Source organism: Aedes albopictus, chromosome 3 (assembly GCF_035046485.1).
Source record: "Aedes albopictus strain Foshan chromosome 3, AalbF5, whole genome shotgun sequence".
NCBI classification, from domain to species: domain Eukaryota; kingdom Metazoa; phylum Arthropoda; class Insecta; order Diptera; family Culicidae; genus Aedes; species Aedes albopictus.
In genome coordinates, this window is record NC_085138.1 from 60,133,417 (window position 1) to 60,149,395 (window position 15,979).

The 15,979-nt window shown below is 36.8% G+C and overlaps 1 protein-coding gene across 1 annotated transcript; it reads right to left on the reverse strand.

Moving 5' to 3' along the window:
• Positions 1-1,778: 1,778 nt before the first annotated feature.
• On the reverse strand, positions 1,779-12,867 carry LOC109399757 (D-aminoacyl-tRNA deacylase). The gene is made up of 3 exons (XM_062855706.1): positions 12,648-12,867; positions 2,304-2,394; positions 1,779-2,234 (listed from the first exon to the last, which is right to left on the reverse strand). Exons 1-3 carry the CDS (start codon positions 12,688-12,690, stop codon positions 1,805-1,807), a joined length of 564 nt encoding a protein of 187 aa, XP_062711690.1. The 5' UTR covers positions 12,691-12,867; the 3' UTR covers positions 1,779-1,804.
• Positions 12,868-15,979: the final 3,112 nt, after the last annotated feature.

The following is a 15,979-nucleotide window of genomic DNA, read 5'->3' on the forward strand; positions in this document are numbered from 1 at the left end:
GTAATCGCCAAAGTTTCTTATAGAAATTCTTCCAGAATTCCTTCAAAGTTTTCTCCAGAGATTGAAAAAAGAATACTTATTAGATTGTTTTCCATGGATTCAGAAATTTATCCAGAAGTATTTCCTTGGAATTTCGACAGCAATTCTACTGGGGCTGCTTCCTCCAGGTTTTTTTTTTTAAGAAAATCTTCCAAGTATCTCAATAAATTCCAATAAGTTCCAAAGCGTTTCCCATGAAGTTTCCCTTGGTATTCCTTTTCCCAGAAACTTCACAAAAAATTACAGGCTAATTTTTTGAATTTATGGATTTTCCAAACGAAACACTAAAAGAACTCCATAATATACTTGTGCAGATTCCTTGAGGAAATTCTAGATAAATAACTCCAGTACAATAAATCGATTTGAGCGAGCTTACAGTATTTTTCTTAACAAACGCTGTTTTGTTAATACAAACATTAATTGTCATAACCTTTCAGGACGCGCGCCACTAAGTAACTGAAACTGCACCGCGTTCGCGCTGTATATGACTAGCTTGGTTATTTTTGGAAGTGTTGTACTTTTTTAAGCCCACGCCCTGATGGGTTAATGTTATTATTCCAAAGCACCATTTACGATAAACAAAAAGCTGCTACACTACACTACTAACCAGTTATCCATCAGAAATCAAATTTGACTTGAAACAACGTAGCATATCCGAATCGATTACGCTTGACTTATCTTTAACGGACAAGAACTAGGTACATAACTGTGTGTTTCACTTACTAGGCAGTTAACCTGAGCACTTCCAACCGCATCACGTGTTAACCATATCATTGAAATCAACCCACCATCATCATTTAGGACTTAGTAGACTTTAGGAACGATTTTGGTGGTGTGGTTGGAAGTCTTCAGCCCTAGATTACACCTCCGCTCCTCCTCTACATTGAGTTTAGTTGCATCCTTATAGACATATCGACAATTGATTCAATTTGTCAAGCACAGTGTGTTTAATTTTCTAAATGTGATTTCGAAACACGGCATCCGAATCGTACTTACGAAGTTTGCTTTCCTGATTAATTGAGAGAATCAAAAGCGAAAAAGCAAGAGGTAGAAAATTTTAAGTTTTAACCTGTTTTTAAATGGAATTCCGTTAGAATTAGCCCAGGCAATTTTTTCGGTTTGGTATTAAGGCGAAACTGGAAGCATTTTCTCATTTTTTCGGTTTTTGATTTTTTATTAAATAACGAAGCAATATTTTCAAAATCGGTTTTCGTGCACATGTAGAGTATGAATCAAGGTATCTTCTGAATTTTTTTGAGGTGGAAAATGTTTTCCATTTTTGCATAAACCATTTTTTGTGAAATTTTGTTCAAAAATGGTTTCTGCAAAAACGGAAAACATTTTCCACTACAAAAAAAAAAATCAGAAGAAACCTTGATCCATACTCTACATGTGCACGAAAACCGATTTTGAAAATATTGCTTCGTTATTTAATAAAAAATCAAAACCAAAAAGTGAGGAAATGCTTCCAGTTTCACCTTAAGTAGGAAAAATTCCAGCGCAAAAAGTGTTTGCGATTTTGTTGTAAGATTTTAGTTGTTAGACAGAGAACTATGGATCTTGTTGAATACGGAAAACAAAAGCATTCGATTGTATATTTACTGCAGATAAATGAAAATACGCAACAGCGGCAGATAACGGTTTATTAAGAGAAAATATAAGGATATTCCAGAAAGCTTAACACCAACTTGATCTTACTGGATGACATTCTTTCCCTTCTAAAAATAACCCGATCATAGTTCAAATTCCTAAACAAAAACGTCTTTTATTGCCCATTCTCCAAACATTTATCCTTTGTCACCTGTCCCTGCTGATCGCCCTTTTTACTCTTCGCCTTATGCTCGTTCGCCCGTTTCAGCTTGTCCAGCTCTTGTTGGCTCTGGGGAGGTGATTCAATTTCCAACGTCACAGGACCATCGTTCTGAATGTGCACCTGCATCATGGCACCGAATTTGCCATCCTTGATCCGGTCCACCTGGTATAGCGAGCCCAGCTTCTGCAGCAGCGTGTTGTACAAATTCTGCGCGTCGGGACCTTGCATGGCTTTGCTGAAATCCGGCCGGTTGCCCTTCATCCGGTGGTACAGGGTGAACTGACTAATGCAAAGCAGTTCCAGCTGCTGGTCGACAACGCTGTGATTCCACCGTTTGCCGGCAGGGTCCTCGAACAGGCGAATGCTCAACAGCTTTTTGGCCCTTGTATAAGATGGGAATTACAAATCAGCACATGGCTCGGTTATGTCTATATTCAGTAGGACCACTTACATCCAATCAACATCGTTGGCATTGTCTTCATTAGATATACCGATCAGTACACATAGACCTTTACCGATGGAACTGATGAGCTCTTCGCCAACTGTAATAACGAAACATAATTAGTTCGAACATGTATTGCCTTTCTCGTACACTAAGTGTACTGGAAAGGCTATATTTTCACTCCAAAAATGACTTTTTGATAGAAGGCCCGAAGGGTCAAGTCACATATACCAATCAACTCAGCTCGACGAATTGAGGTGATGTCTGTGTGTGTGTGTGTGTGTATGTGTGTGTGTGTGTACAAACTCACATCACTTTTTGGCAGTAAATTTCAACCGATTTTAATGACCGACGTTTCATTCGTCGCAGAATCTGGTCCCATTGTTTCCTATTGAAAATGGTTCGGATCGGTCCAGCCGTTCCGGAGTTATGGCCATTTAGGTGTTCCGGATCGGAACCCCAGGAAGGGGTTAAAAATGCTACAAACCCATGCATGCGACATTTCAAACCGCAGCATTTTCGATAACCTGATGCACGATAAGCAGGAAAATAGTCTCAGATTATATTTGAATCGGTAGTGTTCCTGAACCGGTTCCGGGTGTCTCATCGGAAGTGGTCAAATATAAAAGTGCACCAAACCCTTGCATGCGACACATCATATATCGGCATTTTCAATAACCTGATGAACAAATAGTAGGAATAGGAGGAAAAAAGGAATAGTAGCAAAAAAGCCTCAGATCCAATCCGAACCGGAAGTGATCCGGAACCAGTTCCGAGTGTCCCGGTGGAAGTGGCCAAATATAAAAGTGAATCAAACTCATGCATGCGGTACATCAAATAGTTGCTTTTTCAATAGCCTAATGAACTGTAAGCAGGAAAATAGCCTCAGACCATGTTTGGAAAACTGGTAATGTTCCGGAATGGTTTGCAAGAAAATAGTTTCAGATCAGTAGTGTTCCAGAACAGTATCACACGTAAAAGTGGACCTTACCTATGCATGTGACTCACCAAATTGCGGCATTTTCGATAAACTGATGGACGATCAGCAAGAAAATAGGCTCAGGCCATATTTGCGACTACTGGCAATGGAGAGCGGACCTGGTGGGATGGTTAGAACACTTGAATATCACGCCGAGGACCTGGAATCGAATCACACTCCCGTCAAACTCCTAAAATGTGAGTTCTTCCTTCGGAAAGTAAAGCGTGGATCCCGAGATGAACTAGCCTAGGGCTAAAATCTCGTTAATACAGATAAAAAAAAACTACTAATGTTTTGTGGCTTCTCAGTCTTGACAAAATCAAAACACTGTTATGTTATTTTGTCCGACGTTTCGGTCCGTTTGGGACCTTCTTCAGGGACTCAATAGTTACAGTCCCTGAAGAAGGTCCCAAACGGACCGAAACGTCGGACAAAATAACATAACAGTGTTTTGATTTTGTCAAGACTGAGAAGCCACAAAACATTAGTTCCCAAATACAGTCGAACACACCAACGATACAAAAAAAACTACTGGCAATGTTCCGCATCCAGTTCCGAGTATACCGAAAGCGGTCAAATTTAAACTTTCAGGACGCGCGCCATCAAGCAACCGAAACTGCACTGCGCTCGCGCTGTATACGACGAGCGAGGGTTTTTGGTAGTGTTGTACTTTTTACAACAGCGCGCGTCCTGAAGGGTTAAGAATGAACCAAACCAATGCAACCATCAAAAATGGCTTTTTTGAAAACCTGAAAAGCGTTGAATAAGACTGTGAGTGAAGAAGTTGTTGAAATCTCCCTGTATGGAATAGAACAAAATCTTGACAAAATTGATGCGATCCGGTCAAATCAAATCATTCAAAACTTCTGGAGTGGTTAATCACGGTGTGTCTGGTGGACAACATTAATTTAAAAAAATCGGTATCGCTAAGACACCCACCAAACGAAAGCTAAGGGTCCCCCCTTTCATTTGGAACTTAAATGAGAAAGTTCTATCGGCGGGTCTAGAACATTTTTTTTTTTTTTAAATATGATATTTTTTCATTTTTTTCGAAGAACACATATATGACAAAACATTGTTTTTCCATAGCAAGCATGACTTTCCAAAGATATATTTTTTATATTATGTTTATTATTCTACTAATAAAAGCACAATAGTCCCATGTGAATGGGAAATCCAGCAGATGACAGTTTTGTGTTTATGGACAGTGTGGTGAAAGTACTAAAACAGTGAGTAATAAATCGAGTTATATGCTGTTCCTTTGAATTCCAATCAAGATTCCAATGATGTGTTTGCATCCTATGACAGATGCGTATACGTCTTTAGGGTCTCGTATTTGACTGGCACCAGCAGGTCACCAATCGACCAACTTTACAGCATATACCGTCATTTGGTTCTTCAGATGTGTGCTCTTGAAATTTCGGGGTGTGACTTCGTCATATATTCTCCTCAAACAGCTTCTCAACTTCAATGCGCGTCTGGTACTCAAGGCATATGTTTTCTTTCGTCTTCTTCTTCTTCTTCTTCTTCTTTGCGTAACGTCCCAACAGAGACAAAGCCTGCTTCTTAGCTTGCTCTATGAGCACTGTAGGAGATGTAATAAGAATAAATGAAATTGTTCGATTTGTTAGAAATTTTCTTAATTTATCTCCTACAAGCACTTTCAAAGTTTTCAACTAAAAACTTCTTTTGCCTATTACTATTTTGCATGTGTATAGCTTGTGACTTGCACGAAAATACTGCATGCTCACGAAAAGATCCTGGACTGACCGAGAATCGAACCCATCATCCTCAGCATGGTTGTGCTGGGTACTCACGCCTTTGCAGTTGTGGCTCTAAGGGCACTTTTCGTTATCAAAAACAAATCATCGGTGAACAATATCGGTTTACTGTTCTGGTCACTCGTTGACGCCGGTTTCCATCTGGATGGTAGTTCATGAATATTTGAGAGCTTCATCTGATCAGCCTGATCTCTGGGTTTTGCCCGCAAATATTCAGCAACCGCAGCAACTTTATGAGAAGTCTGAATGATGTTCAACAAGTTTGAATGTACTTCAGCTTTAGTGCAAAAAAGCTGCTTGCTTTTGATCATCTTCCTGTAGCATCTAGAACACAACTGCAACGAGCCATTTCTTTCTGCGTCATCGGTAGTCGCGCTAGATTTGCCACGTTTGCCCTTTATAAGAAGTTGTAGTTTTTGCAGCACTATATATTTCACAAACAAGGGTCGCAACTCCATGTAGATGGTTTCAAATAATATGTAAGCTCATAGAGAGTAAATCTAATGGGTATATTTGCCACAATTGAATGAGATAAATTTAAATGAGCAAGTCCGAACTTTTTTTGTGGGGTAGTACTAACTGCTATCTCTGATATCTTTCAGAAAAAAAGTTGTCATAATATCAACAACCTGCAAGTAGAAACAAGAACAAGTTAAGACATTTCAATCCGTTCTGATTAATATTTATGTGCTCAGACATATGTACTTTAATGTAAAACATGAATATATGTCAATAAAGCTGTAGAATTGAATGAAAAGTTGCTAACTCGTCTATAATGCCATGATGCTAGCAGAAGATCAAACTATTGATAACCGACAGATTAGCACATTGTTCTTACTACATATATATTGTGCAACCGTTAGACATGTAGCATTAATTATTCTATTTTTGTCAGCTGAGTAAGGCTACCTGTTTACAAAGATATACTGTCGCTAATATTTTTATGTCAAATATTTGTTTTAAACAAATCTAAAACAGTGAATATTAACTGCTTTCGATGATAATTGTGGCGGAAAAACACTTCTTCAAACACAAAACGTACTCTTTGGTTTGGTTTTCCTCATCACTTAGGGGGTTCTTGTCGTAGTTGTTTCTTTAAAGGTGTCGAGAGCACAGCGAGCAGTAACGGTCAAAATGTAGGCCGATGGATCTTCCCAGATCGAATAGATAGAACTTCAAATGAATCTTTAGAAAGTCCAATACTGTCACTAACACAGTCAGAAATCCACTAGTTTATTGAGCATGAGCATGAGCATGAGATGACCGTACAATTCGTAGTTGCTACTCCGTTACTGACCAGAACAGTCAACATTGCACAGGGAACCAAATGGATGGGGCCTGAGTGTAGCTTTCCATCCTCAATGTGCAATTTTGAAGGTTCAAAACTTTATATTGTCAGTACCGGCGCCGGCCACGTCCTTACGGTCATCGGGGAAGGGAAGGAATGTTGGTGTGACATCCGTTGCTACTAGAGACCGTGTGTACCTCCGCATCCCCACGGTTGTCACAGGAAGGAAGTTTGTTACAAAGGAAGGGAAGGGATAGAAAGTTACATAGATCTGGATTCACATTGGTAAATGATGTGAGCTATGCAACCCTTGATATGGTTTAGTCTTCCGCCAGCCGGCTGTCGGAAGAATACAATAATTTTATTGTATGTTTGTGTATTAAATTTAATTGTATACCGGGTATGAATATTTTTTAAACCACGCTTATGTCGGATCCACTCGTAATAACGCACGTTTTAAACTTATCGTTTCTCAGTCAGAAAATAAACTGTATGCAACTCCGTTTAGTGTTACTGCCAATGCTGAAAAACCAAAACCCGCGCCGTAGCTTTACGAGTAAACTGGACAACTAAACAACTAGAATCGTTGCTTTTGAGTTTTATCTATGTTCTTGTATTACTTTTTTTTCGCGTTCCCGTGTTAATAAGATTGGGATTAATAAAACCGTTGTACATATTTATTATCCGCGAATGTTCGCAACGCGTAATATAAGTTGAAGGTGTGATGAACAGAAATACATTATCGCAAATGTTCGAAAAAGATATTGAAATTATGGAACTCGGCACGAATAAATCGACGCGGAAAACGTGGTCTACTTGTCACTGTATCGTACGGTAATCTTGACCTTTCTAAAGAAAGAGATACTTCGCCGTTTTGATCGTAAGTGCTTGTAAATCTGAAATAGAAAAAAGTATTAAATTGTGATACGTTCTCCACTGTTATATTTTTGTAAATTGTTATTTATATATAGTTTAAATTTACCTCCATCCCTCTGAAACAAACAGTATATTAGGAATGAAAAATAAATAGAATAAAATAAATAAATAAATAAATAAATAGTGTAAAAAAGTACACCAAATCTTGATCCTGGAATGTTCCTGCATTTAAATAAACCAGGCTGGAAAATAGCAAGATCAAAACTTGAAATGGTAGATCTTACACCGTAACGCACCATTCCAAGGTGATCTACCCACGTTACGGGTTAGAAATCCACTAGTTTATTTCTTCTTAACTCTTTTACTTAAAATCGATACTTAACTTAATTCACAAGATTATATAGTTCAAAATTAAATATTTAAAGATGTTTCACTAAACTTCAGATGGTAGGTTGGCGCAGAGATCCACTTCGTGTAATGGCGCCAAGATGGTGCTTCGGTGCAGAAAAGAGAACGATGCTCGTTACTTGATCTCCTTTTATACCATGGTGCCCCGGAAGGCGGTGGTACGCCATGATAACCTTTTCGTTGCTTTTGAGCCTTTATCGTTCTCCACGAACGAGAGTAACGAAGAGAAGTAACGTCTCATGTACTTAAACGGCTGACAGACAGGTGGCGCATAATTTCCCTTTTCGTGATGTGCAGGGCATATACGAACAAAAAGTAAGGAGCTATACCTAACTGCAATAGTCTAAATTAACTAAAAATGTTTAAGTCTTAGGAACCGTAAAGGTGCACAAATTGAACAAATACCGGCATGTGATAATTCTATCCGAGCCACGGCATACAAGGATATAAGACAGACCTTTCACATTGATAAAATTGGTGTGGAGTTCTAGATCGTTTTATTCATACTTTTGAACGATTTACATTGCATCATCAAAAAACTTTCAGTTTTCCGAAATGGATTACCTTCCAAATGTTGTGCCCCGTTATCCGAGCTATTTTGATGTATGTTCTATTTTTGTTGACATTACTCGGCCTACTTCGATCGTAAAACTGTTAAATCATGAGACACTGTCAATAAAAATATAAGAAAATTGCAGCCGCAATAACTACTTCCACATGTATAAAAGGCGAAGTTTATTTGTACATATGCCCAGATACTGCTGAAATTCTATTCAACTGCCTTCAATATTTTTTTTTGCACTTTATGTCTAAACAATATTTTGTAAGGGAATTTTTTAATTTTTGATTTGACCCGTTTACTCTTTTAAAAGGACACGTTACTAATGGGCAACCTCATACAAGCCCATTTGACTACACTCAAGGTTGAAAAAAGAAAAAAACACAAGTCTCAAAGATAGTAATATTTGAAAAAAAAATTGTTCTAGACCCGCCGATAGAACTTTCTCCTTTTAGTCTCAAATGAAAGAGGGGACCTTCAACTTTCGTATGGTGGGTGTTTTAGCGATACCGATTTTTTAAAATTAATTTTGTTCTACTAGACACACCGTGTAATGTTGGATGAGAAATTGAAAACTTGATTGCATCAACTGGAAGCAAAACTTGTTCAATCTCTTCTTGCGTCTTAAATATTTGCGCAAAATAATGAGATTGCGATTTGAATTTAAATAAAATAGTATGGAAAATTTCACTCTTCTGTATTTTTGTCATGAAGATTTCAAATTTAGCAAGAATTGTGTATTTAATCAAATAAACTTGCAAGAAAAGTTTGTTCTTACGCTTGTGCAAAAAATATACAATTGAATTTGTCGGCTTGATTTTAATCAGCATCCATTGATATTGATGGTAGTCAAAAGTATACTGATAGGACTGATATTGTTCAGTAGAGTGGGTCATCGGAACCGTTTTCTCAGATCAAAGCTTTTTTGGTTCCGTTTCGGGTCCTGAGTATCTGTGCAAAATTTGAGCACGATCGGTTGCGTCTACACTTTGCGCATTGCAGTTGAAATTTGTATGGGATTTTGTATGGGAAAACATACTTTTTTGCATTTTAGCCATAAGTTGAAAAAGTTGTCTGAAACTTTTTAACCGATACTGTAAAATGATAGGCTAGGATGTTCTGAAAAACTTTGTCGAACACCGCAAAGCGTTCCGATGCTTGTGAAAATAGTTATAACCAACGAACCGCATGCATGTGTTTATGTTTTAACATGTAAAGGGATAACAGTAGCAACAAAATCATGCTGTTTCGCAGAGCAATGCCAACGCTATAACTTTTTTCATAAGCATCAGATAACTTCGCGGTCTTCAACAAAGTTTTTCGGGACACTCTAGGCTATGTTTTCACTTTATCGGTTACACGGTTTTAGTAAAATTCGAGCTTGTTATGAGAGAAATGAAAAAACGGGTGTTTTCCCATGTAATACCCCAACTAACAATTGCAAGTCACAAACAAGCAAGCTTGCTGAATTGTTGCTTAATAATAGTAATGATAGCTGAACTAAAATTATGCTCTACACATTACTGTTTAAATGATTTTTCAATTGAAAAAGTAGTCAATGTTCGACTTTCCTCATCAGTATCAACAATGATAAATTAAAACACTTTTCAAAAGTTTAACTAGAAATTTATTCGACAAGCATTGATTCCTTAACAAAAGAGTTTAACAAAACATGTGTCTGTATCTTATTAAGCTGATGTATCGATAAGCATATGCTCCTGAACGATGTGCTTTTCACTTGTCAAATAAACGCCTTCAGCCCGTCATAGTTTGACTCGGAACTTTGTTCTGATTATGGGATAAATCATTACCAACCAATATTTTAAACGAATCACATAAAATAAAACAGAATTGAATTATGTAGTTTAACATTGCGTACCAAGAGACGTAATCTACGTAAAAATGAGGCATTTATTTATTATTATTTGTCTGTAACAAGATATCTTATACCTTGATTATTATATTTTTTTATCTTCCGCAGCAGTTCGATTGTACGAGACGCTTGGATCAATGCATTTGACATTTCAGTACTGTAGTGTTTACTGAATATTGTTTCCAGTCACCTATATAACTAAACAGCATTCAGAAATCGACACATTTCAAGTATCCCTAAGCATCCTTATGCACTATTTATTGAACATAATATCAAGATTCCATGACAAAAGCATAAATAAAAAAAATGCTTAACGGACCTTCGACTGAGAATGAGTAGATTACCTGAACAGATGTGAATGCACCATGTCTAAGACCATACCGCACCACATATTGTCATACATTTTTAAAGATCGATATTTAATAATAAAAATAAAAACATATTCATATCGCAATTAGTAGGTCTGGAAACAATATCTTCAATACGGACCAACACTTTTTGGCCGCATTCGATACAAGTTTTCTCACCGTGCGATAAAAATACTGACAGCGAAATCAGAATGGAAAACCGTGTTTTGGGCTGAACAGCTTTTGAAGTATAAGGCGTTGTTCAGTTGATTACCACGTGCTGTGCTAATTCACCACTGCTGAACACAAGTTCAGGAGTGATCATTATTGAGTCATGGGAAGATTATGTTTTGCTTTGGGTGCTGCATCTCACCATCTCTAGGATGGCGCAGATAGGAAGGCATGCGGCTGGCAATCGACAGGTCTCGAGTTCTAATCCGGATTTAGGTAATTTTATATGTAATACTTATTTCATAATAGGTGTTCTCAACATAAGAGCAAATAATTACTCTCGTGAGAGTTCAACATTTTTGCATTTTATTTATTTGCAGTCATTTTTGCCACAGCTTAATAACAACTTTCCTGTACATTTGTAAAACGCTTTGAACAACATAAAATTAAGTTGGTGCACAACATGATGCTTTATAACTTCTCCAAATTTGTGTGAACAAACCCGAACATAGGTTGTACGTGAAAATAATTCAAATGTTATTCAACATTATGCTGAATGAATTCGTCATAATGGTGCCTGTTAAATGAGTGATTGTTAGTTGGGACCCCATACAAACTTCAAACGCTATGCGCAAAACGTAGACATAACCGATCGTGCCCAAATTTTGCACACTTATTTGGGTCCTGAAACGGGATCAAAAAAGCTTTGATCTGATGGGATACCATTGAATTTTTCATTTTTCTATATAAACGATGACCCACTCTATGTTCAGCTCTGTCTATATGTTGAATATAACGTGGGAATATGTGCCATCATCAAGTTTTCCAATTCGATAATGGCTAAATCAAGCATGATCAGGATTTAGGAACACATCGGCTTATTTAGATGGATATATCATAAGTATTACACTTACAACGAGAAAGGCATTTTCACCACTAGGTGGATTAATCTGGGTTTTTTTCTTAATACTGACTTTCAAGATTTCTCTTCGTCAATTCTCTTTTTTGCTAATAACTTGTCGAAACAAACCAAATTACTGTTCTTCTTGTTTCTGGAACAAGATGTAGCACTTCGGGGTATTGTTGAACGGTGAAAATGGAAGAGCAACAGACAGAATTCTAATCGACGACGACGGACAGGTTGTGGAATTTCCAACTGAAAACAACGAACTCCTGACTGAGCTTGCCATGTACGGCAGTGAAAAGCTGTATCAACTCCTACACATAATACGGTGTAGGTAACTGATAGACACCAGTGGTGGCGAACAAACGTTTTGTATCTTTTGATGGCTGAATGGAGTAAGCCAAAACGATATGCCAAAACGATTACGAAAGTCTTTTTTCACCGAGAAATATCAACAACTCTGAAAAATAGAACTCAACGGTGACCGAAACCTCACAGTGTTCCGTTTCTGATTCGATAACTGCTAGATTTGAATTGCTGGTTCTGGTGACCATTCGGCCTAATTATCTGTGGCCTAATGACCACTCGGCGTAATGACCTAATATCGGAAGGATGGACAGTCAAAGATCCGGAACAAATAAAACAAATCCTTAAGTTATCAAGTGGCTGCCCATAAACTACGTAGACTATGTATAAGTATACACCTTCTGCTTCTTGGTGTAACCTTTTCAATGGAACAAAGTCTACTTCTCAGCATAGCGTTCTATGAGAACTTGTACAGTTATTAATTACCATTTTGCAAGTATATATCATGTCGCAGGCAAGAAGATGTTCTATGCCCATGCCAAGTCAAGAAAATATCCTTTTTGAAAAGTTCCTGGATCAACTGGGAATCGAATCCGTCACCCTCAACATGGTCATGCTGAATGTCCACGCCTTTACAGCTGTGGCTATATGGAACCCTATATTCACGGTCCATACATATTTCAAAAATGTAGTATGGATAAAAGTCTACGGAGGCATAGGAGGGGTCGGAAATGGCTTTAATTTATGAACAGCGCTCAAGAACGATACCAGAACAACAGTGCCGAGAATGGACTCTTCTTTTGGTTAGTCAAAGAAGATAAAAAATGTTAATATATATTTACAAATACTACTCATACTCACCGGTAACCTTTGCGGCCGAAACTCGCTGAATAATGGCCTTCATTGTTCTGCTTTGCTGCCGCCTTCCACGCAGCCAACTAAAAGAAGAAAAAGCTATTAGCAAGCGTGTACAATACTTACTTATTTCCGGTGCAAAATTAAATCGAATCAATATGAAATTCAAACCAAATCGGCAGCAAAGTTCCTTGGGCGAACTGGGACAAAGCTATGCGTTTACTTCCGACCGATTTCTGATCTGTTGACAGACAACGCAACCATCAGCGGCGATGCATTGTTATGACTTTTCTCACTGTCAAAAAGAAGAACTTGGGAGCGAAGAGAAAAAAAATGAGAGAGTCAGTTTCTCGGTTTCAACAGGGTCGTACTTCGCTTCAGTGAATGTTCGAAGATTACAAAAATCCGGTAGTTCAATTTCTTTATTTTTTTTTCGAATGAGTGTAATCAGTTTTATACCTTTTAATTCCGCTCTATTTTGCTTATCCTTTGATAGTAAGCGTATTACGACTATTTAAGTTCGACGGAGTGATGAGTTTTGAGTTAGTGGAGTGCTGGAAAACCAAAATATCCGGCGGTGAGAAGTAATAAATCTCTGAACGGCACAGTCTTTGGAAAAATATAGACGAAAATGGGTGGTACTTGGACGAAGATGGCTGCCGTGTACAGCATAGTTGCCCCATGTTCCAGAACAGCAAACTGAGAAGAACACGGTTGCCTTCAGGGGCTCTCAAACTTTTTCAGCATGCGACCCACTTTTGATTTTCGAAGAATTTGGCGACCCACTATTACGAAAATTAATAAAATAAGCCATTTTTTGCAAATTTGGACTACCTTTTTACACAAATAAATTTTATTACTTTAATGGGTTGTGAAAAACTTCCGTTACGTAGCCCTCAAACCCAAACTCAAACTCAAAAAGGTTTTATTTTTGTTTATTGATGGTGCTCTTTAAGTTTTTTTTTAAGTCTTAGAAAGGTTAATGTGCCCAAGTTTTCAGCAACATTTAACTCTTAGTCCTCAAAATTTGAGATAAGATTCCAAGACTCTAATATATTTAACCAGTCTGGCTCCAGATATAGTGGTTGTGTTATGCTTCTGCAGAGCTTTAAAATCTACTTTCAAATTAAGCGAGTGGGTAAACATCAACTAGTTTTTAGAATTATAGTACTGCTAGTACAGAAGATTAGCTTTACTGAAGTTCGGCGAAAGTAAGGTTTCTTGTCGAAATTTGGTATTTTTTTTTGGATTTTTTGTATTTATATCTAGCTTTTTGATATTTTAAAACTGCTGAATCTGACGTGTAAGTCCAATAGAAAATGTTTTCTGCAAGCAGCAACTTTTTAACAAACAACAAAGTAACCAAACTCATTTTTTTTTTCAGAAATCAAGTAAAATCTAAAATTTTACCGTTATATTAAAAAAATCGATTGAAATGTCATAGTTTACGAATCGATTTCAGAACAGTAGTTTCCATGTTCAATAAACTCCAGGCAAGACTTACAATATGTACAAAATTTTGAATAGAATTAACCCTCCAACGCCCAAAAAGGAACCAATGGAGAAACAAGATTTTTTTTATTGGGAGGTGAATCATACAATAGAAATGTTCATTTCATCGAACCGGTTCATTTTACCGGTTCACTTTTGAACCGGTAAAAAATATTTTGTTGTCCCGATTAGGAATCGTTCAGTTTTTATAATTTAGTCTCATGGGAGATTGAACACTTGTATAAAATATGTGTTTGTGTGAACCGGTTTTCTCAACCGGCTCACTTTTGAACCGGTAAAATCAATAATTTCGTGAAACTGGTATTATGCTGATGTTCTACATATTATGATGATAAAAGAGTGGAGAATACATTATTTGTTGAATTGGTTCGTTTAACTGATTCGTTTCTGAACCGGTGAAAATATTTAAATTATCTCGCTTGACGATAGTTGAAGTTTTATCACTTTTCATGGCAGACCTTCCAGAAAAATAATAAAATTAGTGATTTCAAAAACCGGTTCACTGAAACGGTTCATTTTTTAACCGGTAAAATCAAAAATTTTATCCCAGTAGTATTGTGGTGATATTTTGCGTATTACGATAATAAATGGATGCCCATTTGACAAGAAAACATGATTTTGGGAACCGGTTCATCAAAATAATAAATAGTGAACGGGTACAATAATTTTACTGTACCGCTTGATAACCGTTAGAGATTCATAATTTTTTTTAATGAACGATTAAACTTAGGACCAAAAAAAGTGATAAGGAAAACCGGTTCGCTAATACGATTGAACTTTTGAAAAGAAAAAAAAGTTCCACTTATGCTGTGTATATTAAAAAAAATATTTTTGAAGAATGATAGATCAACGAGACTAATATATTTTTCAAACTGGCAGGTAATACCAAACTAGTTATGAACCGGTTAATATATACTATTGTCTAGTATGAGAAACGTTGAAGTTCTCTAATATATTTTTTGTAATTGTTCATACGACAAAAAGAACCGGTTCGTTTGACCGATACACTTTTCAACCGACTTAAGTAATTTTATTTTTTAGTTATTTTATCAAACATAACGTAGACTACATTATCGAACATTAGAAATGTATAAAAGCCATTTTCCCTTACAAACTATGTAGTTAACTTTAGATTCCCATATCTCAGATATTTCTCCACATTTTAATCTTCAACAACTATTGAAAAATGTCGATGATAAATATTGATACAAAAATCACAGATAGGTTGAATTTCGACAATGCATCAATACAAAAAAAATAAAGTAAAAAATTGTTACTTCTTATCATTATGGTGTTCTCGGCAAATTTGTTCCTTGTGTGATGACGAATAAATTTTATAAATAAAAATAAAAGTTAAAAAAAATACCATGAATAAGAAATTATGTTTATGCGGTTCGTTATAAAGGATACATTGGAACAGTCATTGCAAAATTATGAGTCACTCTGTAACAATTATTAGTCAGTCAGTTGGCCATGCTATTCAAATGGAACCGACCCGACCCATAATTGTGGGTGACCCATGATAATGCTATGACTGTATTTTAAAATTTAATTGTTTAAATTTTTAGACTTCAGCTAGTTAAATTTTTATCCGATTAGTCACATCGTCATAACAGTAACGTACTTAAAAAAAAATACGGACACGTTTAATGCTTCCAGTGAGTTATCCATTCTTTGAACGAAGCACGATACTAGACAACGAACTTACGTGTAATGCCCAGTGGCACAGCCGAAATCTTTTCCTACGGTGACACTAGCCGCACGACCACGAGGCCCCGAACTTAGTTTCGAGTTGGTGGGAGATTGACGTTGAAATATATTAAACA